This window comes from Vanessa tameamea, chromosome 16, assembly GCF_037043105.1.
Source record: "Vanessa tameamea isolate UH-Manoa-2023 chromosome 16, ilVanTame1 primary haplotype, whole genome shotgun sequence".
Lineage (NCBI taxonomy): Eukaryota > Metazoa > Arthropoda > Insecta > Lepidoptera > Nymphalidae > Vanessa > Vanessa tameamea.
In genome coordinates, this window is record NC_087324.1 from 10723187 (window position 1) to 10748100 (window position 24914).

General features: G+C 32.1%; 1 protein-coding gene across 3 annotated transcripts; it reads left to right on the top strand.

Annotated features, from left to right (window-relative positions):
• LOC113394211 (protein lifeguard 1-like) lies at positions 1–24390 on the top strand. 3 transcript variants are annotated; one of them, XM_026631437.2, is made up of 8 exons: positions 1–156; positions 1797–1893; positions 15326–15510; positions 18609–18710; positions 21008–21114; positions 21424–21583; positions 22015–22144; positions 22731–24390. In XM_026631437.2, exons 2-8 carry the CDS (start codon positions 1842–1844, stop codon positions 22958–22960), a joined length of 966 nt encoding a protein of 321 aa, XP_026487222.1. In that variant the 5' UTR covers positions 1–156; positions 1797–1841; the 3' UTR covers positions 22961–24390. The 3 variants fall into 3 exon arrangements, with proteins under 3 accessions (XP_026487222.1, XP_026487224.1, XP_026487225.1); XM_026631439.2 differs by lacking the exon at positions 1797–1893 and adding an exon at positions 1938–1984 and having other exon boundaries at positions 4–156; XM_026631440.2 differs by lacking the exons at positions 1–156; positions 1797–1893 and adding an exon at positions 13978–14008.
• The last annotated feature ends 524 nt before the right edge of the window (positions 24391–24914 follow it).

Consider the following 24914-nt stretch of genomic DNA (forward strand, 5'->3'; position numbering starts at 1 on the left):
CACCATTATTATTTGTTGTCATTTTTGTGTGAAAAACGGGGTGATATCATACGCGTAGTCGTTTTCCAAAATTTATATACTATTTATATTTTTGGAAGTGATTGTTTGTAATTCACACTGCTTATACCTCTCCGGATTTTGAGACGAGTAAAAAAGGTTAGTGAAAGTATAATATTAATTAATAGCGACGCTTACAAGGATCGATGAAAAGTTGCGCCATTCATTCGGCAGTCTAGTACTTTCCAGATACATGTTGATAGAAGACTATAATTAAAACAATAATTATTTAAATTTAACACATTATTCAAACTTTTAAAGCTGATGAAGTTGCTTTTATTACTTGTCGATAAAAATTGTCATTGTTTTACTATTAAATTGTGAAAACATTTCATTTTTGCATTATGATAATTTCAGTTATTACGAACCTAAAATTTTAACCTAATTATTGATGTAGGCTTTGAAAATATTGTGTAATTTATACATAATATTCCTCAAATTGGTGTAATAGTAATATAGTTTATTTAAATTGAATTGTTTGTTGCCAAACATGAAATTCTTTCACATTTTAATGATTTACATTACATTTTACAACTTAAATTCCTAGGTAATTAATCATAATCTCTAAATAATGACTTTCTATTATAGTATTGTAAGGACTATTGCATATAGGTAGTCACCTAAAAGACATGCAAATAAAAAAAAATAATGACTCAAAACTGGTAACTTGACTCATTAAGAAATGTTAGGTAAAAAAAAAAATTCCTGTAAATGCCCCATTACTGGGCTAATGACTCCCCTCCCCTGTCATTTAGATAAAACGGATAATAGCTTTTTGACGACACTGCTCATTGTATCCACTGTTAGTGGATACAAGTCTCAATAATAACATTCATAAGTTAGTATTTTAATGATAAATAAGTGTTACGATTTTACATTAAGTATGGATTGGCTCTTCTAAATGCAAGGCTCCAATGAGATAGCATTGTTTTGAAAAACATCTGATGAGTCCCCTATATTCGCAACCTGTAATATCATTATGAACTCGTAGATACACTTTTCATAACATTACGTTAAGTTACTTTTTATAGTGCTTACATAAGCTGAGTTGAGGATAATAAAATTATTAATTAAAAAAAAAAACTAAGTGTGAAACAAATAAAAATCTAACGACCTTGTATTTTTGTTTATTAGATATAGAAATCATTCAACATAAATGAGTAATGAGTGTTTATAATAGGGAAGTACCTTTGACTCAATATACAATAGGTAAATATTTAACTGGAAATGAAATTAAATAATGACAACTCAGTCTCGGTTGTACAAACCCTAACATATGATCGGTAAAGATAGGTAACAGAAGCTTGTTTTTTGAATTTAGAATATGTTATCAAAAACTGGTAAAAATACAATTATTTAAATATATTTTGGATTGTCATTTCATAGAATAATATTAGGAAGAATAATGCAATTAATGTAGGGGTTACTCTAAAATCTCAGTGAGACTTGCCCAATCTCTAACCAATGATCAGCTATTTCTAACCACTATGCTAGCTTGGCTCACAAAGAAACTTCATATTAACTATGTGACAATTTGAGCACAGATATTTGTTCATTATAATTTTCCATGGACCTGATTTATGACAATCATATCATAATCATAGTGATCTGATGATTGCTTGTTCAATTAATTTATATATATTAAAATGTTCTAAATAAGGTTTTATAGTATTATGAAAGTCATAGATTCGAACTTCAATACCAAATACATTACTAATATGATGTTAAATCTTTTTCAGTTTATCAATATCTAAGAGCGTAAGTGCTGCGAAGTTTTATTAAAAATGGCTTCCGAAAAGATAAATACATCTGATCATCTAAATTACAACACTGTGTGTATGTATAAAATTTTATTATAATTATTATTTTTCTTCTTACAGTATATATCTTTGGACAATGTGGCAGAGTCCAGGAGTTTATCCCGGAGGTTTTTAATTTCATTTGTTTTATCTATGTTGTGCACCTGTGCCATTGTCCAAATCATTTATTACTTACATCCTTCAAACGAATAAATCATTTCATTATATAAAAATAAATTTATGTTAATGCTAAGTTCATAGTCGTTGAATTCCTGCATGTTACACTTAGCTTACTGCCTGATAACATACTTGAATGTGATTATGCCATTTTAAATAAGATTTGAAAAGTTTTTATATATAATCTAAAATGATCAAAGTTTAAATTCTATATGTTCGAAAACAATTTAGTATACTGTATGCTAGTACCAAACAAAAAAGCACTTTCGAAACATTATCTACAAGTTATCTAGAAGTAAAACCAGCAACAGTAGTATTTAGTTGTGCAAAACTTTTCATTTAGTTTAATTTAGGCTATATACTGCTCATATGCTCATATGAAGGATTTTTGTGATAAATGATTTATTTTGTTCGTTTACTTTAACATTCATTTACATTTTCTTAGTGATATTTGGCATATCACTAAGGAGATGTTTAATTAATACTAACTATATTCATATATTAATATAGTTTCATATTAATCAATTATAGAAATATAGTTGTGTGAGGTTACTATTGGTTGTGCATGTGGGATGATACAAATCTTATTGAGATGAATTAGTCTCCATTATTAAAGCATGTAACGTTAAAATAGGGTGTGGTGTATTGACGAGTAAAGTGTCAATAAAAAAAATAATTAAATTTCTTTGAAGCAAAAAATTAAAAAAAATCGGTAGACTTGGAAAAGTTTTTAAACTAAACAAATCCTCAAGAGAAAGTGCTCCGGAAGTCAGATAAATTATTTTAACATTACAAATAGATTTACAAAAACAGCAAATCTATGTTCAAAAATATTTTATTCAAAAAAAATGAACAAGTAATTTTCTTATAATATTCTAAATTTAATTGTTAACATAATCGGGCGCCAGGATGTTTACATCCGTTTAAATTAAGCTTAAAAATTTAAAGTTCAACAAAAATATTTGAATACATGTCAAGATTCAACTTCAGGTAAAGTTATTCAAAATTGACAACTAAGTTACTTAAAATAAAGTTACAAACAAGTCAAGTTTATCAACTTGATTAAACCAAATTTCTAAATAATTATAAATTAATTTAAACAGTAAATTCAAATAGTGCAAAAAAAAATTATGTTTGAATAAAGTTTGAAAGTCAAATTTTTCATAAATTTAAATAAATTTCTAATTAAATCTCGCGCGGTTAAATTTCGGCGAAAATATATATGTAAAAATTACATACCAAGATCCAGTAATATAAATTAGTGTGATAAAGTTTTACTTCCTTAAAAGTTTCCAAAAATCCATCTTCACCAAGTAAACTACAAATTATAAGTTTCCCAGAAGTAAACTTCTATTTAAATATTCAAAATATCCAACGAAATGAAGTTGAAATGTTCCTCGAAAAGCGTTGAAAATATCCAATCGAAGATAATGCCAAAGAAAATAATTCCCGAAAATTATTAAAGAATATCATCCCAGTAAATAACTGAAGAGATTAATCCATGAAATAATTGAAGAAAATAAATGACGAAAAATACCGTAAAAAAATAGCTTTGAAAAATTTGTCAAAAATAACTATGAAAAATAATGTTGAAAAATAACTGTAAAAGGAGAAATAATTCTGATTAGAATCTATTACAAATTTCGAAATCCTATACTTTTAACTTTAATATTCCAAACGACTTACCCGGTCAACCCCGGTTATTTTTCACAAATAACAAAATGCATACTGGGAAAAATTCTAAAAATTCCCTGTAAAGAACCACAATCGTTGTTACTACACAGTACAATTCGAATAAATTCAAATTTCGAAGAAAGATTCAAAACTTACCACGAGGCGACAAATATCGGAATTAATTTCGATATACCGACATGGATTTACTTCGAAATCTTCAAAATAGAACTCACTGTCCATTAAAACAAGTATTTTCAACAATATTCAAAGTTTAAAACAAAATAAAAGTTTTAAAAACTTCGAAAATAAATCAGTGTCACATTTCGACTCAAAAAGCGGAAGGAAAGTGAAGCTTTAGAAGCTTTTTAAATATAAAGATAATAAATTACAATTAGTTCGGAAATGCATAATGCATAAAAAGTGCATTTTTATTTTAAATGTCAAAATTAGCGGTAATTTCAAATTATGCGTAAACATAACCTTAAAAATTGTTGTCAAAGTCAATTGATAGATGACATCCAAAATTTTAAGTTAGAAATTCAATACTTTTGTTGAATTTACTTTAAAAGAATGTAAACATGTAACGTGCGCCAAAATTACGTTACAAGCACATGGTTTTTATTGCAATAAAATATCAATTTATTAAACTCAAATTTACCTCGTATATAAATAATATATTTTCTATTTAACATTGCTATAAAAATAGATCAGTTGTTACAGACAATGTATATACATATATTTATAGTACATATACTAAAATATTAATTTCTGCACGAAGCTTCAGTTTCCAAACGTTGATCAAAGTGAGATTTACTTATTTCATTCTGAACGGTCATTGGTCGGTAGCAGCCGGTGACGACCAATGAGCGACCAATAGGCGACCAATGAGCGTTCTGTATTGAGCCAGATTATATGCAACGTTTTGCATGATAGCTTTCTGTTTATAGTATTTGTGTGATTTAGTGTTATTAAATGTGAAGGTCGGTTTACATTGATCTAGCACAGCAATCCAGTGACCCTGAATATGTGACCAATTTAAAAACTTTTGAAACCATCATAAACTCATAACGTATACTTATACATTACTGTCGGATCTGAACGGCGTGGACCCACTGCTGCTGTGAACCAATTTAAACTGACCTTTATGTGCCTATAAGTGTACGTTCTGCTGATATTTTTATGACGTCACAGAAATTTAAATTTATTTATTATGATAAAGTATTCAAATAAATGTAGTTGACATACTCCACAATACCCACAATATTTTGTTGTTAAGTTTACATACACCAGCCTGAGGCACCGACGATATCAATTTGTCGTCTGTTGAATATAGATATTAGATATAAAACGCAATTACTTGCCTGACTATCATAACACTAGAAATTTATTTACACTTGAAATTTGAAGGAGTATTTTGCATAAAATTTTTCCAATGAACAAATTTCAAAGATTATTAATGCCAATGGTCATATAGTGTAGGTAGAGATTATTTGAAGCCATTTTGCGTTGATATTATAAATTTCGTTTTACTACCTTTGAACAGGAATATTTTGATTTGTATTGTAAATATATACAAAGGTTATATATAATTCTTAATAAGACATTAGTGTTCTGTAAGACCTGTATCCACCAACCTGCATTAGAGCAGCGTGGTGGAATATGCTCTAAACCTTCTCCTCAAAGGGAGTAGAGGCCTTAGTCCAGCAGTGGGAAATTTACAGGCCGTTAATGTGTTCTGTAAGAAAGAAATCTTGTATCACCGCAATACACGAATGTAAAATGGCAGAAAGTGATAAGCCATCGCCGTCTGTACGCTCCTTTTTTTTTCAAAATGTTATCCTGATATAAAATAAAAACCTTAGATCTACATCCTATCCGACAGAGCTATACAAACAGTTCTTTAATACATCTCTATTTATAATAAAACACTTAACTACTTATATCCACTTTAATTTTACTTCCAAAGTTTCGATAACAAGTTCGACATTCGAATGGCAATTTTTTTGCGAATCCATATTACATAAACATATGTTATATTACATTACATAAATATATGTTGAATCCATATTGAATATCATATATTATAATTCAAGATTTGTACCAATGATATCGCGTCTATTCAAAGTCGAGGTTGTTTATTTGTTTCTACTATTATTTCTATATGTTTCTGTACAGCATGATAATAAGGTTTATTTAAGATTACTCACGCTTCAATAGTCATAATTAAAGCTAACCACTTAATCGTATTACGATACAGGCGAATATTACTTAGTGACTAAATCGTGATAGCTACTATCACATATGGTAGATACGTTATAATTAAATATATACTAATTACATTGTACTGATAAGAAATCCCTCGAGAAGAACACATGATGTTTCTTCAACTGAGAAGGTTCGGACTGCCTCGTCGGTCTTTTGGTTAGATATAAGGCCGCGGATCTCGAGGTCCTGTATTCAAACCATAGGTCGCATCAATAGGTTTTCTATCGAAAGATTCTCAATAACTGCCGAGAGTCTTGATGTTGGAAGTGTGTAAACAACCGTGCCTCGGTAAGCACGCTGGTCCTGCGTATACTGTCCTGATAATGAGAGTAAGGGAACAGAGAGTGCACCTAAGTTTGCGTAGTTAGCTGGTTTCTCTTGGGATTGGCCGCAATCCCAGGATGCCAATTGAACGTGATTGTCCTATAAGAGTAACTAATGTGATTTTTACTAGTTCTTCTCGGTAGTATCAACATACCTAACTGGTTAATAACATTAATGTAAAAATGCACGCAGATATACTACTGACGAAGTTTCCCCTTCGATATAGGCACCGTTTGCCTAACAATATCATTAAAAAAACAAGTTTAAGTTATTTTTAAATTTATCACTGGGTTGTGTTTGTTGTACAAATATAGCTGTTACCGACTGGCGTAAATGTATACTATTATCTAAAGTGGGCGACTTTGTTTGTTTGATTGGAGGCGCTTATCTCAGAAATCAGTATTTCTAAGTCCGATATGATCGATTTGTCTTAAAATATTTTTGCGTTCAATAGTTTATTTATTTCTTTATATTTAATTCATATAGCTTCATCATAAGATCCATGGGGGCGGTGCAATAACATTTAAACCGCACAGAACTAGTCTAAAAAATAACATGTTTTTTTTAAATATTCTTTATAAATAAACAAACTAAACCATGTTTTAAGCCCCTTTTACTTGATATAAAGAATACCATTTAAATTTAATTTTCATAATCGATAATATATTTAATTTCGCATAACTAAAATTATACCAAATTTCAATGAAATCCGTCGTCAATTCGAGCGTGATTAATTAGCAATTATGTAAACACGTAGTTCCGGTTGACACTTATTACCACTGCGTAATAATTGCAATTAAACACATAGGTCACATAGCAAACATTATATTTTTATCGTCGAGACCCTATATATAATAGAGCGAACCAAACGCTAGCGCGATTCAGACGCCAGCCCTTTTATACAATTACTCAGTACAAACATTTGATACTTCTAAGGTTTAACAGTAACACTAACCATCAGTACATTCCGCGTCAATTTTTTACTAGAAATGTAAAGATGTCATCCCATCCAATTGACATAAAATTTGCCTCATTAAGTGCCTGTGTAATGTTAAACGCTTTATTTAAAATGTTCTACAAAGGCATGTATTATAATGACACGCATTTAAAATTATGTTTTTCTATTAAAATTCAAGTTTTCTTTTTTAGAACGTTTCTCACGATGTTAGAAACCTGTTTAAATTTACATTAGTCTATTTTCAATTCATTAATGACATTCTTATTCAAGTCGATGATCACGGATTAGGCGTTTTATAACGCCTTGTGGATTTTCTGTGGTTTATTAAATTTAAAGGGTTTTTATTAATCTTGTTTATAATAACATACTAACTTAGTAGGTTTGGTTAATTTATTTTCACAAAATATAAACCTTTATGAGAATGTAATTTTAATGGTATACCTTTTTTTTTAAAGATAAATACTAATGACAGAGAAACATTTGTAATATTGAACTGAAAAAACTACTAAACCAATTTCATCTGAGTTCTAAGATGCGTTTCGCATTTTCACCGGCTTCAAGTTACGTATATTGATGAGAAAAGCGTGTTTGATATTCTTATTTAAAATGTATAGATAAGGATTAATTACGTATGGCTTAAAATCCCTTCGTCAATAAACCCATTATATCTCGTCAAAAGTCAAGGATAAAAAATGATTATTGTCGGTTATTCCCAAGAGATAGACATATACCATCGCGGACTTTTTTGTAGACCTTTTCATGGTGGACAATACTGTAGTGCATTATTTTGATCTATCTCGTAAGGTTCAGCCAGCGTTTGCAATGTAAGCGCATAAAAATGTGTTTATTAACATCACATTAGAATCTTCTAAAATTATCAGTGTTTTTCTCCTATATTATGCGTGTATTATGCATATGAATCTTCCTCTTGAATTACTCTATCTATTAAAAAAAACCGCATCAAAATCCGTTGCGTAGTTTTAAAGATCTAAGCAAACATAGACACAGACAAATAGCGGGAACCAGCTTTATTTATGTAGTGATTACAAATTGTTGCTCGGAAACATTGACGAACATTTACTCTTCGTAATCAGTTACCGACATATTCTATGTATGACGAGTTTTTTCTGTCAAGTCATGCTCATTTCCCAGTAGTTAAAATATTAAGTCTGTTTCCCGTGATCTTGCGCCTGAACTGTTAACGGTTGTTTTAGATTCGCCATTATAATAATAGACTGGGGAAACAAAGAGTTTAGTTTAAAACATTGTTTTCGCACATAATTGTGCACTATTATATGTTTTGCGCAGTTGACTAGTCATTAAAATTAGCCACAGCAGTCAAAAATGGGGTCAGGAGTCAGGGTTACTTCAGGCATGAGTCGTTTATCGTATTGTATCTTAATGTGTGATTATATTTTTAAATACCTATTATATTATGTCTGAGAAATGGGGAAGTCCGATGCATAAAAGCGCGGAGGCGTTGAAACTGTGACACATTTATCGTCTGTGACGTCACGTCATATAATGTAAAATCGATATGAACAGTTCATACAACGAATGTAAATAAAGCTAGAACAGTATTAAGTATTGTTCGTATCACGAATATACCTAAGAAGTCACAAGGGTGACTTTGATACCGAAATTAATCTTTGCGTGAAATGCAACATCAGATAAAAAAATAACGTTCTTTATTCAAATAGTCAAATCGAAGCATTTTAGAATATTCGAGATTAAATTTAAGTTACCATCGGTTCGCATTCGAAATCTAAAATTCTACTGAGAAGAACTGACAAGAATCACGTTACATGAGGGTTTTGTTTTTGTTGTATTGTTTATGGTGAGGATATATTTCAATTCTTAGCTTAATGGCTTTTAGTTGTACCAGGCACGGATTATTATTAGTCCAATGTCACGTGTGATGGAGAAGACACGTTGATCGATCGATAGATATTACGGAATAGATTGCATTTTGTAAACATGCTTGATAGTAGAAGTTTATTTATTACACGATTATTTATTAATTCTTCACCTGAAATAATGCAGGCATAAACTAAAACTGTTGTTAGAAACGATTGTTATATATCTCACCATAGTTACTGTAAGAATATGAGTTGATAATAAATGTAGGCAAATTGTTGACTACTTAAAATCACTTTGGATCTCACTCGTGAAATGTTGACAGTCGACTTGGTTGATTCGGGTCCTATAAATTTAAATTTATAATTATTATCATAGACAATGTAGCATATCACATTTGAAATTTCACGCTCGCGTGCGATGAGTTTTGATTTTTTTAAGTACAGAACGGGTATAGTTTTTCTCTTTGTCATCATTGATTTGACATTTCAAAATTAGAAGACACGACGTCACTCTTTAACCCTTCATAATATTTATGATTTAATCCGAATATATTTATTCATAAAAACTAATACGTATTTGCATATAAAAATAATATTAAAATTTATATTTAGCTTGGCAGCTCGTCAAGGATGCAAGTATCGATTTGAGAAACTCGTTTCATGTTTTTAATAAATAATGCGCTGAGTTCATGTCGTTTGACTCTATACAAAGCTATATGATTTTTGAACAAATACAATTACTGTTATATTATATACTGTAATTTGAAATGTTATTGTATTTACTCGGTCGTAGGGCCGACCACTCATATACTTTATCGCTGTATTGTGTTCCGATTTGAAGAGATAGTAAGTCAGTGTAATTACGGGCACAAGTGTAATATCATCTTAATTCCCAAGGTTAATGATGCATTGTCGATATGAAAAAAATATTAATCTTTATTTCATTGCAAACGTATATAGGCAGTGGTTACCACTTACATTAGGTGACCCATTTTCCAGTAACAATACGTCAATACAATATGACTAATCATTTCGATATGTTAATAATATCAGCCTTTATTTAAATCACCTTATTACGAAACCTAGTGAAATAAGTACAGTAATATATAAAAATATAATTCGATTTCAATGTATATGTCGCAGGCAACTAGAATAATTAGCCATCCAATGAAATGCCTAGCCACTTTGCTAAACGGCGCTGTTCAACCAGCGGCCTCGGGGTCAGACCGAGAAGACCAAATAGAGTTAGAGAGACGGGCTTTTATAATTATTTACTCTATTCGCTGGTTTAACGTCGCCTTTGAGGAAAGTGTCTAGACTGGTAATTAAAAGGCTAATTTAACCAGTTAGCTGTGACATAAATATATGTTTGCAGCTGACTTTTAAGTGTCGTCGGACAATATATCTACGTCATATAAATGCATGATACACTTGTTTTTCATTTTAAACCGTCTGACGAGTCATTTTCAACATTATCTAATATTTATCATGTAAACAGATATGCCTAGAAAATGTTGACTTTCATACAAAGGTTTCTCTAGAAAGTTCGAAAGTACCTACTTTGATGTTTACCTAAACATCAAATCGAACAATCAACATAGTCTTTAAACTTGTACAAAAATCGATACGTTTATGTTCTCAACAATTATTTTTACTTTCGTGTTTTTAATATTGCTCTTTTTATAATTTCGTTATGTATATATGATGAAAAAAACTGTGATGTTATCGGGTTTGGTTTTGTGTATATATATTGTATAGTCTATTCCAATCGGAAAAGGAATTAAGATAAACAAACCTTAGATTTACGTTTCGCTAATAGCGCCGCGGTATTGTGCAATATTAACAGTTGAATAATATATCTTTATTTATAATACAAAAGTGTACCACTAAATACTTAAATTTTAGCTCCCAAGGTTCCGACAACAGTTTCATCGACGTTTAATTTTTTCACAAATCCGTAATCATTACCATAGATTTTTCAAGTTGTCGGCCAATGATATCGCGTTAATTCGATGTCAAATTTTGTTTATTTGCCTTTTGTTCTCTTGTGGTTGGAATAGACTATATATAATTATATATGAGTTATTCCACTGTAACTTTTATGTGTCTGAACAGATTAAGGTGTATGAGGTAACCAAATTCTAATTACATAATATGTTCAAAATTTACGATCAGTCACAACCAATTTTGCCCGTAAACCGTTTTTTTTTTTTTACTTAATTTTCAACTTGATGCTTTTGACTGACATGGCGCACTTTTTCGACAATCAAAACGCAAGTCTGACGCTTCTATTTTTAATATAGATTTTACTTAGACTTGACACAGATAACAAATGGCGTGTTTATTGATTTAACACAACCTTATTGTATTATGTCAAAAGTACTAAGATTTTACGCGTCAAAAAAAGTTTTGTGCGGAAGCGAGTACCAGTCGAAACATAGGTATTTCGTTTTTACTGGTTTCTAAGATCAAATATTTAAAATTCGAACTATTGACATCAAAGTTAAATCACGATAATTAAACCCCGTTACAGAATGTTTTATATTTTGTTAGGAGTTTGGACTTCATATTAGAATTATCAAGGTTATCGGAACCATCTTGTATCGCTAAATAAAATAAAGCTCTTTTTAATGGCGTTGGACATCAGGTAGTGCAATTTACGTATCATTCAATGTGACTTATCGAATTAATGATAATAATATAAACGGTATGAAGTCATAATGTCAAAACGTTATGACACTGGTCCTTACTGTATGTCCAGTAAGTGTTTTACAAAATGAATCGTATAACTTCAACAACGCTTTAACGTAAATCGTCAGAGTTAAGAAACAACCAATCAAAATTAACGTTCTCACTTTCGAATGCGAACCGGTGTATTTTTTTATGAAGTGGAATTATTGAATGTGTAGGTCATAGGTATTAATAGGCAAAATATATTAAAGTATGAAATTAAATTATATTTCGTTTATTTCAATCAAAATCTATACGTATTAAGAAAGAACAACTTCATTTTCCTGTATGCATAAAATCTGTAATTTTAGTTTGTTTGGAACACTTCTGTCTTATATACACATTTTGTAATTCACGTTGGAGTTTAATCATTAGCATTAGCAGCCTGTAAATTTCCCACTGCTGGGCTAAAGGCCTCCTCTCCCTTTGAGGAGAAGGGTTTGGAGCATATTTCACCACGCTGCTCCAATGCGGGTTGGCGGAATACACATGTGGCAGAATTTCGTTGAAATCATGGTATCGTTATGATTTCCCTGCATGTGAAACTGTTTATTAAAAAGAACAATCTTGCGTAATACACTAACAGCATTGAGACCATCGTTCAAAGTTGCCACTGTAAATTGTTCATCAGTTCGTCATTTTCTCATCATCAAATCATCTTACGTAGCCGGTGCACAAATCGCAATAGACTTATCTACATCAATGCACTCGTCTGCTTCGGTAGTAATTGTTTACAATACGACTCAGCTGGTTGTTCTACAGATATAATTCTCCAAAAACATTAGCCAAATGTGGTCGTTTAATGCGGTATTTCGTAGTGGCCAATGTCGTACAAAGCAATATTTTTGATACGACAGTTATATAGCATTCAGCCGGGACCTTTGATTTTGGTCAATATAACCGATATGTTGTTCTAAACGATGTCGCCATAAACGATTTTAACTGTATTTACAAAACGGAACGCTTCCAGAAAACTATTTATGTATTTTGAGAACTTTTATCAATATTGTTTTATTTAGATTTGTAACATCTGCCTTCGTTCAGTAAAAAATACTATTTCAGTAAGTATATTCCGTTCTTTATCTAAAACATCAACAAGTCGTTCCGAATTTACGGCTAAGTGTGCATCCTCAGCGATGACGCACCGCGCACGTAACAAATACTCGAAATGCTTGAAACCATTTAGACTGCTAGCGGGCGCGCACACGCTGTCGGATACGCGTGCGCGGTCCGCATTCACTCAGGACGCACACTAGTTTAAATTTAAAGCGGGTGAAACTGTAACGGAAAAATTATACTAAACATGCTGCATCCTCTTATATAAGATTTAATAATATTCGTTTAGTAGTTTTATCAGTTAGACATTACAATAAATTGACCTTGTTTATTTGATTCAATTCGGTGTCATCTGCAGCCTCGGCCCATGTTAGGGGCGGTCGTACCTTTTAGGTATAAAAAAATATATTCTTTCTTTGGCTTCAAGCTTACTTCATACCAAAATTCATCTAATTCGATTCAGTTGTTTAGCCGTGTAAGAGTAACAGACGAACAGATAGACAGAGCAAATTCCGTATTTATAATATTAATTTCGATTTGTCAAAATAAAGCGTAACTTTTTCTACAACAATAATTGTGTAAATTTAAACCAAACCTAACGTAACTTAATAATACACCAAAGACTTAAGCAAAAACCATTATCTCTCACATTGCTAACGTACAATTTAGCACCTAAAGCTATTCAACACAAGGTCCTAATTACCGTGACGGAATAACCTTCACGGTTCGCAAAACTCGGTCATGAAGCTCAGCAATGAGAATTCTTAGTACGCATGTCTTGTTTAGCAGTTTTCATACTAGTATTTGATTTTAGATCTTATTGCGAGAGTCATTAGGACTGTTATATCATAAAGTGAGGTTCTTCAAGATTCATATTCAAGAATTTGCCATTATATGAAGGATTGCGTTGCAGTGTAGTCCTTGTTTTTCCAATTGTAAAGAATATATACATTAAAAATATTATATTAGTTTTTTTATACAAAAAAGTAATTTATACAACAATTATATAATAAGTAGTAATTACTGTTGTTATGTAATCGGTATTGTGTTTTTACATATTAAACATAAATAGTGTGCGTTCAATTTATATATAATGTCAGAAGCTAAAGGTAAATAAGTAATTATTTTTAGTAAAAAAGTATACGATTTAAATAAATTCATTGATAGTAATTAGTCGAAATAATTGACTTTAAAGAAGGTTTTTTACATCAAATATTGAGTTGTTTTTTGATGTTATTAAAATTATTTGAATTCCTATAATTGAATTTTATTGCAATAGATATACGTATATGTATTTTAATAAATATATTATTAATAAATTGATGTAGACAATAATATTGACTGTAAAATATTAAGAGAAAGTTACTATAAATGTTAATACAGTTAAAAATTAAGATTTAACTTGAAAACGGGAAATTAATCTAGATCATATTTCTTTTCTCTTAGTATGTTGTGATCTCCAGCATATAGAATGTAAATATTTATGGCTCGGATACTTTAGTTACAAATTTATCATCATTGGATTTTTGGATAGGAAATTGAAATATTTTTTCGTACTGTAATTTTTCGTACTGTAATTTTCGTAATATGAATATTCTAGAATTCTTAAGAGAAATATATAGTACATAAAAAATTATGTTCTTCATAATATGTATTGAAACAAATTTGTTTTGGGAATGAATTATACAATTAATTAGTCAATATTTAAAATATGTCAGACATTTTGACTTACCTTTTTTTATGGCATAGAATAAAACCTTGAAAATGTATATGAATATATGAACATTTTATATTTAATATAACGTTGATAAAATATTTGACAATCATTATTAGAATAAGACTATTCTAGATGCATTTATACAATTCACTTAAAATGAGTTTAAAAGTAAAAAAAAAAAATTAAACAAAAGTAAGTAGTCGTATGTCGGAGGCATGCATCTCCAGTTACAAAAAAATAGATTGTTATAATATCTCCGCGGTTAATAATCTGTTGCAGTATATTCCTTTCTTTAAATATGACTTCCGGCAATTTATAAATTTAAATCTTACATTAAAAAACCTAATTTTATAAGTATATAATATAAAGTAATAACATTACTTAATCCAAGATTATATAGACGATGAAAACACTGGATTTAGTATTTAGTTACTTTAGCGTATAAATTGAATTTTATTACTATAACTATTTAGGTGGTAGAATAGAGTGACCACTAATAATAATCTGCATTCCTAACCAGTGGTAAACTTACATTTAATATAATGTTAAAAGTGACGCTTCATAAGTGCCTGTGAACATACTTAAACAAAGTATATATTCCATTTTATAATCTAAAGAGAAGAAGGACCAATTTAAATGGACAAAGATCAAGAAAATAATATACAAAGTATATAATAATTATTAATATTTATTTACCTGTTAATTTCAGATCAGTCACAAGGCGGGTACCCCCAGGGTGGTTACCCACAAGGCGCTTATCCTCAGGCAGGCTATCCGCAAGGTGGTTATCCACAAGGCGGCTACCCGCAAGCTGGTTACCCTTCGGGCGGCTATCCTCCACCTCCCCAACCAGGATTCCAGCCAGCCGGATATGGGGCTCAAGGCTATGGTGATGTGAGTCGATATATATATATATATATATCTTCTATATATATAAAATAACAAGTCCTGACTGATTCATCATCGCCGAGCCTAAACTATTAAAGTTAGGGCCTTGAAATTTGATGAGTAGGATCTTTTTATTGAGTAGACACCCACTAAGAAAGGAATTTCGAAAATTCAACCCCTAAGGGGGTGAAATAGGGGTTGAACGTTTGTATGGAAGTCCGTCATTTTTTAAGTTAGGAAAATAAAACTTCATTTTTGAGATACTGATTAAAAATGAGTAGATACATATTTAAGCGTTTCTGGATATTCTACCCCTAAACCCCTTTCAAATAATAATAATCATCATAAATAAATCAGTAATTTTTTAAGTTATAAGCATTAATCTTTATTTTTGGGCTACTGATGAGAAATGAGTAGATATGTATTTAAGAGTTTCTGGATATTCTACCCATAAGGGTTGAAATAGGAGTTGAAAATTCGTATGTAGGTTAGTCTGCAAGTCCGTCATTTTTGAAGTTATAAGCATTAATCTTTATTTTTGGCCTACTGATGAGAAATGAGTAGATATGTACATAAGCGTTTCTGGATATTCTACCCCTAAGGATTGAAATAGGGGTTGAAATTTCATATATAGTCGTATATGGTAGTCTTGAAGCCCGTCATTTTTTAACATAAAAAATTACGCGAGGAGATTGGCGCGCCAATAATGTTACTGATGAATTTAAGACCTCAAAAATTATGTAACGCCACCAGAATAATAGTAAGGGTTCTCTATCGTAATGTCATAGGTTACAGTTATCACCGGATGTACTAAAGGAGAAATAGTGTATATTCCACGAATGTCTTTGATACCATCAGAATACCCCTTTAATTTCAAGAGAGTACAGTTCGTGCTTAAAGTATGCTTAACCATGACAATCCTAAAATGGCCGGAGGAGATATAAGAGAAGACTGTTTCTCGCATAGACAGTTCTAAATAGCCTGTTCGAGAGTGAGCTCTGTAAGCAGTCTGGTGTATCTAGCCCACGAATGTCGAACCACAAATGAGGTCTTAAATTAATGTAATATTTTAAATTATTCTGTAATATAATCAATTTTCACGCGAGCAAAACCGCGGGCAACAGCTAGTATATATATTATTTTTCACTTTGAAGATTAAAAATCTAGTAGGTTTTGTTTAACGTCACATAACATTACTAATATATATTTATTTTGTTTTTATATAAATAAATGTCGAGTTTAGTATGTTATACTTTAAATATAATATGTGCTTCGTGTAATGGATGGAGATTTTATGGCACAAGTGAGTTGACTAAATTAAAACAACCCTTTACTTTTTTTTTTGAACATAATGAGTTCATATCCATAATACTTTTTACTTGAACGAAAATTGTTAATTTTTGAAAGGATCAAGCAGTAAATTAATTAGTGCCAATTATAATATACGAGTCTATTATGTAATTAATAAAAATCCGCTTCAATTATATGTATAACGGTTTAGTAAACTTCAGTCGTCAATACAATAAAATCTCTTGTTCATTCGTGTATATTATTTTTATATCTGTTTAGGCTTTTTTTGAAAAAAACTTCATATGTTAGAAATTGTTAGTCAGGGATACAAAAACGATTTTAACTATGAATATTAAGGGCGACCAAATATGCAAGATGTATTGTTTTGCACAAGTGTGTCGTGCGAACACAGGTGCACTCTCATCCGATGGGACGGCATATCCGACTCAACCGGAAAGAGTTCAGGCTAAGGACCAACGGTTTTACGTGTTATTCGGCCTCCGAACATTTTAATTATAACAATTTAATTTATCAACAGTATAACTCAGTAGCTTTTTATCGACCCGAATTGGAGTGGAGGAACCCAAGACCACGCGATTTGCCACAATATATCTAGCCACTAGGTCACGCAATATACATATATAATGTTAAGTTTGAGTGTTTTTAACAGAACAATAAAACATACCAGCAGTTTTATTAAATGATAACATTTTTATATTGCGAACTTAAAAATTCTAAATGATAGTTTTAATTCTTGTATATGTTACTGTAAAAGCTCCGAACTACGGTAAATCCTAAGATATCCCAATTCTTAATGGTAAATGCTCAAAACGGTTTGCGATTCGAACTTTTGCCACCGTTCACTTAGTAAATCTTAGGGTTTTATATTTAAGGCACGGTAAACGTTGAAAAAAATAATGTCGTAACGTGTTATAAAATAATTTCCGAAATGAAAATAATTTAAATACGTTAGGTTAAGTTAGGTTAGTTATTTATAAAAGTCCGAAAAAGTCGTCCCTCTATAATAAATACTTATATTTACCAAGTCATGTCGGTAAATCTTAGGTTTTACTGAAAAATCTTAAGATTTACCTTAGTTCGAGCTTTTACAGTAACATATATATAAACATAAGTTATATAATGAAATATAGTCGTTAATTTTGCAAAGTATAATCTTATGAATGTTCATAAAATTGTTGTAATATATTTTTTTAGTTATTTTCATAACTTATCAAGTCTCATGATGGTAAGTGGTCAACTCTCATAGACACGGGCAATGTGAGAAGAATAAATCTTCTGTTATATCAATAATATACTGTCAACCACAGGAGGTCATATTGAGTCTCTCGTACCTTTAATTACACTGGATCAATCATCATTTTTACCGGAACGTAGTTTTTTTTTATGGCATTGGTTGGCGGACGAGCATATGGGCCACCTGAAGGTAAGTGGTCACCACCGCTCATAGACAAAGGCGCTGTAAGGAATATTAACCATACCTTACATCACCAATGCGCCACCGACCTTGTGAATTAAAATGTCATCTCCCTTGTGCCTTTCGTTACACTGGCTCACTCACCGTTCAAACAGGAACACAACTATACCAAGTATTGTTCTTTGGTGATAGAATATCTTATGAGTGGACTTGTATAAAGACCTACCACCAAGTAATGACCAAGTAATAATATAAAATAAAAAAATAATAATAACACTTGGCTTTTGAACTGGCCGTTCAGAATCTATAGTTGTGGTTCTTTGTAAATTTTTTTTTATTATATTTAAAAAATATATTAAACGAAATAACTATGTTACAGCCGGCCGGTTACGCGGGCCAAGGCAGCAACTTCGGCGAGGATGCCGACGTCAAAGGCTTTGACTTCAATGAACAGAGCATCCGCAAATCTTTCATTCGAAAGGTAAGAAATGTTTATGTTAATTAAGTATATATCTTAATATTCATGCAAGAAAATAATGCTTTATAAAGAGGATGGCCTGCATCAGAAAAAATATCCATATACTTTATTAACTCATGTTTTTTGAAGGAAACATTTTTAGGCAATTACGACGACATTTAAATTTATGACTAAAGGACAACTCGTCAAGTTGTTTAATGTAACGTTCAACGTCTTGACTGAACGTCATTTAGCATTGTCGAATAGGATATAGCTGACTTTATAATGTTTGGTTAGGTTAGGTTAAAAAATGAACATGAACAATAGGGAAGAAATTAACTATTTTACAATAACCTGACTGTTTTACGTCCGCTCTGTTCAAGGGGGTATGTTACAATCCGCTAGCTAGTTGGACGTTTAGTGACGCTTGTTCAATCGACGTTCGGCCCTAGTCGTTCAATTAAATGTCATTCAATGGACGCGCTAGTCATACAATCAAATAGCGGATTCAACCAGATGGCTGCGACATATATATGTTGACATATTTCTCTCTCGTGAACAAGACATTCGTAGATAATGTCGAAATATCGAGCTCCACCAAATAAAAATAAAAAACATGGTAAATATGCCGTTTTAAATACTGTTAGTAATAAAAATAACCATGTTAATTTAAAATCTTATATTTCTCTATATGTCTAAACGTGATATGACGTATGTATATGTAAGGGTGGCCGCATACGAGCCACCGGCATACATCTTCAACTATTATTATCATCAATCATGAACTGTACATTGTATAATCAACACGTTCGATACCTTACCAGAAGGTTCGTAACTCGGATACGTTAGCGCGGGACGTCAGTGGTGTTTGCAAACATTAATCATATTTGATGGCTAATTAAGAAGCCATTAGTTTTCACATTAATCTTTGTTAAAGCACCACGTTAACGGATACTTGGCATTGCATAAATTGTATATAAAAGTCTATCTCCATAGTGAAGATTCGAAAGCAATTATACGCTCATACAGAAACTTAAATAATGCTCTTGATACTGATATTACAGAGACGCTCCTGTCATTTATATTGGAATATTTATGCAAAACTATGCGTTGGTAAAACGTAATTTTGATGCGACAATTCTATTGGATAAGACCGATTCGATGCCGTGACGTCATCATGTTTTCTTCCCCCTCTCCTCCACCGCTTCTCTGTCTCCCCCGCTCTGATAATTCGAGAATAAAAATAAGAAAATTATATTCATTTTAATAACAAGAACCTGTTATTATTTATCTTGGTTCATATTTATTTATTAGTTCTTTCATTATTAAATTTCCATCCATCGTCCGGTGGACGACACATTTTTTTATTATTCAATCCCCACAGGCTGAACGCCCGTGACCTTTTTTTTTTTTTTATTATCTCTTAAAAATCATAACTCATAAAGATACATGCCATCAATAAACACACTAATTTGTGACTGTGTAGTAAGTAACTATTTATTAGTTTAGTTATCCGTACATTTGGGTGATACGTGACCAGCCTCCCCGCAGTTATACTTACGTTACAGCCATATTTACTGCTCAAAACCCGGGCGTCGTAGCGTGATGTCATAGTCTATGCCAGTCTTATGTATTAAATTGATTATGGGACGATATCCGCACATGAAAAGTCGGTTATGGTCTTGTAGTATCGATACTATAGATAGCTCTGCAACGCTGGCGCACGCTGTAGATCCGCTCAAGTTTTTTGATACGCGACAAGACCCAATATGAAAGAACAATAATCCCGCTCATGCCGCGCTAATAGTTTATGGCGCAAAGGCGAAAATATTTATAGAAATCAGACCGGTAGATATTGAAAATAGCGTGTTCAAAGTTTTCACCTATATAATATAAATGTCCAATATTGTTGTAATTTTTTTTGTGTACTTATTTATAAAGTTATGTAAATTATTTGACGACCTCCGTGGTCGAGTGTGTACGCCGGTTTTAATGGGTAAGCCACTCCGAGGTCCCGGGTTCGATCCCCGGAGTCGATGTAGAAAAAGTTCATTAATTTTCTATGTTGTCTTGGGTCTGGGTGTATGTGGTACCGTCGTTACTTCTGTTTTCCATAACACAAGTGCTTTAGCTACTTACATTGGGATCAGAGTAATGCATGCGATGTTGTCCAATATTTATATTTGAAATGCACTTCGTCATATGTGTGGACAAATTATAACAATTAATTGAATTTCGTGATAAATGTAATTAATTAATAAGTTTGTAGTTTGTTTTAATAAGAATGTTAATATATTTTAAGAGTTATTTCATTTCCTCAGGTTTACGGGATCTTGATGTGTCAGCTGCTCGTGACGTTGTCCTTTATAACGCTCTTCCTGTACCACACGCCGACTAAGCTATGGGTGCAGAGGAATACGTTCATGTTGTAAGTATATCTGTGTGCAGTTCCTCCCCACGGGGCCCGTAGGCCGCGCCATTTTTTTTTATAAATATGGCAAATATGGTATTTGGTGGTGAGTGGTCACCACCGTCTATGGACTTTGGTGCCTTAAAAATTATTAAACATTCTTACTCTTTTCCACCATTTTATGTACAGAGTATTTTTCTCTTAAATATATTCTTGTATAATATGCCTTATTTTTCAATGCTTTTTGACATGAGCTTTAAATTCACAAGGCCAAGTTACATTAGTGTATGTCATTATTTATATCACCCCCCCCCCCCCCTCCCGCAGCTGGATCGCGTTCGCGGTGGTGCTGGTGACGCTGATCGCGATGGCGTGCTGCCACAGCGTGCGGCGCACGGCGCCCATGAACTTCATCTTCCTCGGGATCTTCACGGTGGCCGAGAGCTTCCTGCTCGGCGTCACCAGCAGCATGTACGCCAGCGACGCGGTGGGTGAACCTCTAATACTGATTCGTCTCCGACGTTGCTTTTATGACAAATGAAAGATGTAACAGATGGAGAATACGTTAAAGTGAAGCAACAAAAGCGAATACAAATTCAAAAATAAATATAAATTCAAATAATAAAATACAAATTAACGATTTGTTACTACGTCTCTAATATATAATTAATGCGACATCAATTTCGATGTATTGACAAAAAGATGTCGTCAAAAGATGATCGACGTCGTTTCGTACTGGCAGGAATTTGTGTTTCACGACAGCTGCGTTCCATCTGCCTTTTGTTTTATAATCTGAGGTTCTTGCCTACATAACCTGAAGACTACTAAATCGGAAATTATTATAAAATAAATCGCAGTAAATTATTTCACTGCAAATAATGTGCATGTGGAGTAAATGGCGAGACTGATTGACCGCAGGTGATGATAGCGGTGGGGCTGACGGCGGCGGTGTGCCTGGCGCTCACGCTGTTCGCCTTCCAGACCAAGTGGGACTTCACCGTCATGGGCGGGGCTCTGCTCTGCGCTACCGTCGTGTTGCTGATCTTTGGTGACTACATACACACTTACTTCGAATATTAACCAAACCAAAATTAAGACAGGGCAGTCTGTTTCGACACATACGTCAAACTGATATACAATTTAAAATAATATCGAATATTCAGCCAACTATAGTCGGTCTACCAGTGAGCTCGCAATGCAATAACAATAAGTAAATTTAATTATATATACAGTAACAGCCTGTAAATTAGCCCACTGCTGGGCTAAGACCTCTCCCTCTGAGGAGAAGGTTTGGAGCATACACCACAACGCTGCTCCAATGCGGGTTGGTGGATACACATGTGACAGAATTTCGATGAAATTAGACACATGCAGGTTTCCTCGCGATTTCCTTCACCGCCGAGCACGAGATGAATTATAAACACAAATTAAGCACATGAAAATTCAGGTGCTTGTCTGGGTTCGAACCCGCAATCATCGGTTAAGAAGCACGTGTTCTACCCACTGGGCCATCTCGGCTCTCCATTATATATACATCACTGTAAACTTAACTAAACATTCTCATTAATTAGTTCATATGAAATAAAAAGGATATAGAAATATTTTGTTATAAAGCAAAACTTTTACGTGACCAGGTATCGTCGCCATATTCGTCCCCGGCAAGACGATGACTCTGATATACGCTTCGCTCGGCGCACTGATCTTCTCCCTCTACCTCATCTACGACACTCAGCTGATGATGGGGGGCAAACACAAGTTCACCATCTCCCCGGAGGAGTATGTCTTCGCTGCTTTGAACCTTTACTTAGACATCATAAATATCTTCATTTACATTTTGACGATCATTGGCGCCGTAAGAGATTAGAGCACTTAGACAATTTTGCTTTCTTTGTAAAGTTAAGCGTCTGCCAGACTTGACGTGATGTTGTAACATTTAACAGATCCAAGCTTATATAATATCATATTGTTATATATGGTAGGTAATACGTTTGACATTGTGTGATTATGTGATATTAAAAAATGCGTCCACATCTCATATTTCTTATCATTTCTTATTTATTTTTAATTTATAAGAAATTTCTTCGGTCGTAGATAATGTATTTTAAAATATCAATTAAAATATAATTCTTAAATTCACAGTATTAATATTGAAAACTTTTGAAAAATGGGAGGAACTATTTTAAAAAAAAAGTCACATTCCGTTTTATAGTAAAAATTATAATTAAATAGTAATATGATAAAATTAATTGCACACGTCGAGTGTGGTCGTCGCTTGACACCACAGACAATAAAGTCATTTAATTTAACAGTTTCCAATCTATTGATATTTAATATTTTAAAAAATAACTCTTAATGTTTATAGCCTATTTACATTATTCCGACATCAATTGCAGCTTTGCTTTAAAATTAATGATTAAAAGGCCGGAACGCTATAAACGGATAGGATGTCAAAAAATTATGAATCTAATATATTATACTCTATATGAAACTATTCGAATATTTGAAACGTAAGCGCTTTGAATAAACTTTAAGTAACCGAAGAATTATAATTATATTTATAATGACTAAATGGTTAGACAGAAGTTGGCCCGTATACTGTGTCTACTTAAGTTGGTCATATTAGTCATCTTTTTATAAACAAATGCCGTTATGTCTATCCCTCTCTCTTGTAGAGCATTGTCCCTTTCAAACCAATATTTAATTGTGTGTAATATAAAATGTGATGTTAAAGTCATTCATTACTTTATTTCGTAGGTGTTAGAGTTGCATTTATGTGCAGTTTGGTGTTTAATAATATATTCCAATTAAAGTATATCAGCACTATTAAATGTATTGCTATCGATTATAATCTGTTCCACTTTTTGCCGCTAGATGGAGCTCTAAAATATAAAATTATAAGATATTTTGTGACCAAAACTTCAGCGGACACTCACAAAATAAATGTTTATGTATATTATATTTTTTAATTGTAATCTCAATAATGGTCTTTTTTTATAAAGATATTAAGTTCAAATTTGTTTAAAGTATCCCATATCTGTAAATACATGCATATTTTTACTGATAACTTTCAGACTGTTGTTCGATTCTTTTGTGTCGGAAACAATTATTTTAAAGATCTTTGCAAATTGACATAAACATTACCAAATTAGATTACAACTTAAAATACACTATAACAAGTTTTGAAAGTTAACAGTATTTGTGTGTCTCTATATGATTCTTAGGTATTATTTAATATTGTGTTAATATTTGTTACGTTGAAATTGTAATTTTTAATAAAATTATCGTAACATTAAAGTGTGTTTTTATTTATTAACCTTGAATAGGAACCTGTTTATACAATAGTAGTTATTAACATTCAAGAATAATAATAATAATTTTTCTATTAATTATCTCAAATCCATGTATATGTTTCACTGTCAAAATGTAAGTTTGTATAAATACCTTAAGCTCATGATTTTTGAACTGACAACAAGCTGTCGAGTTGACTTACTGTTATTATTTTGGTGTCGGTAGAGCTTTATGTAAACCAATATGGGTAGGTACCCACAGTAAGTGTAAATGGCAAAGTAGCCACAATACTCAGTACTGTAGTATTCCGGTTTGAAGGGTAAGTAAGCCAAAGTAACTATAAGTGCAAAACAATTTCTGCCAACCTTTGCTGCCACCACTCAAGAATCACGATGCCGGTATAAGGTCTGCCAGCTCAGCTGTGCACCTGGATTGCCAGTTTCCTATACAAGCGTAGCCTTCGCATTTTTGTTGATGTTTGGACTTCAAAATTCTATGTCGTGAACGCTGAGGTCCCCCAGGGTTCTGTG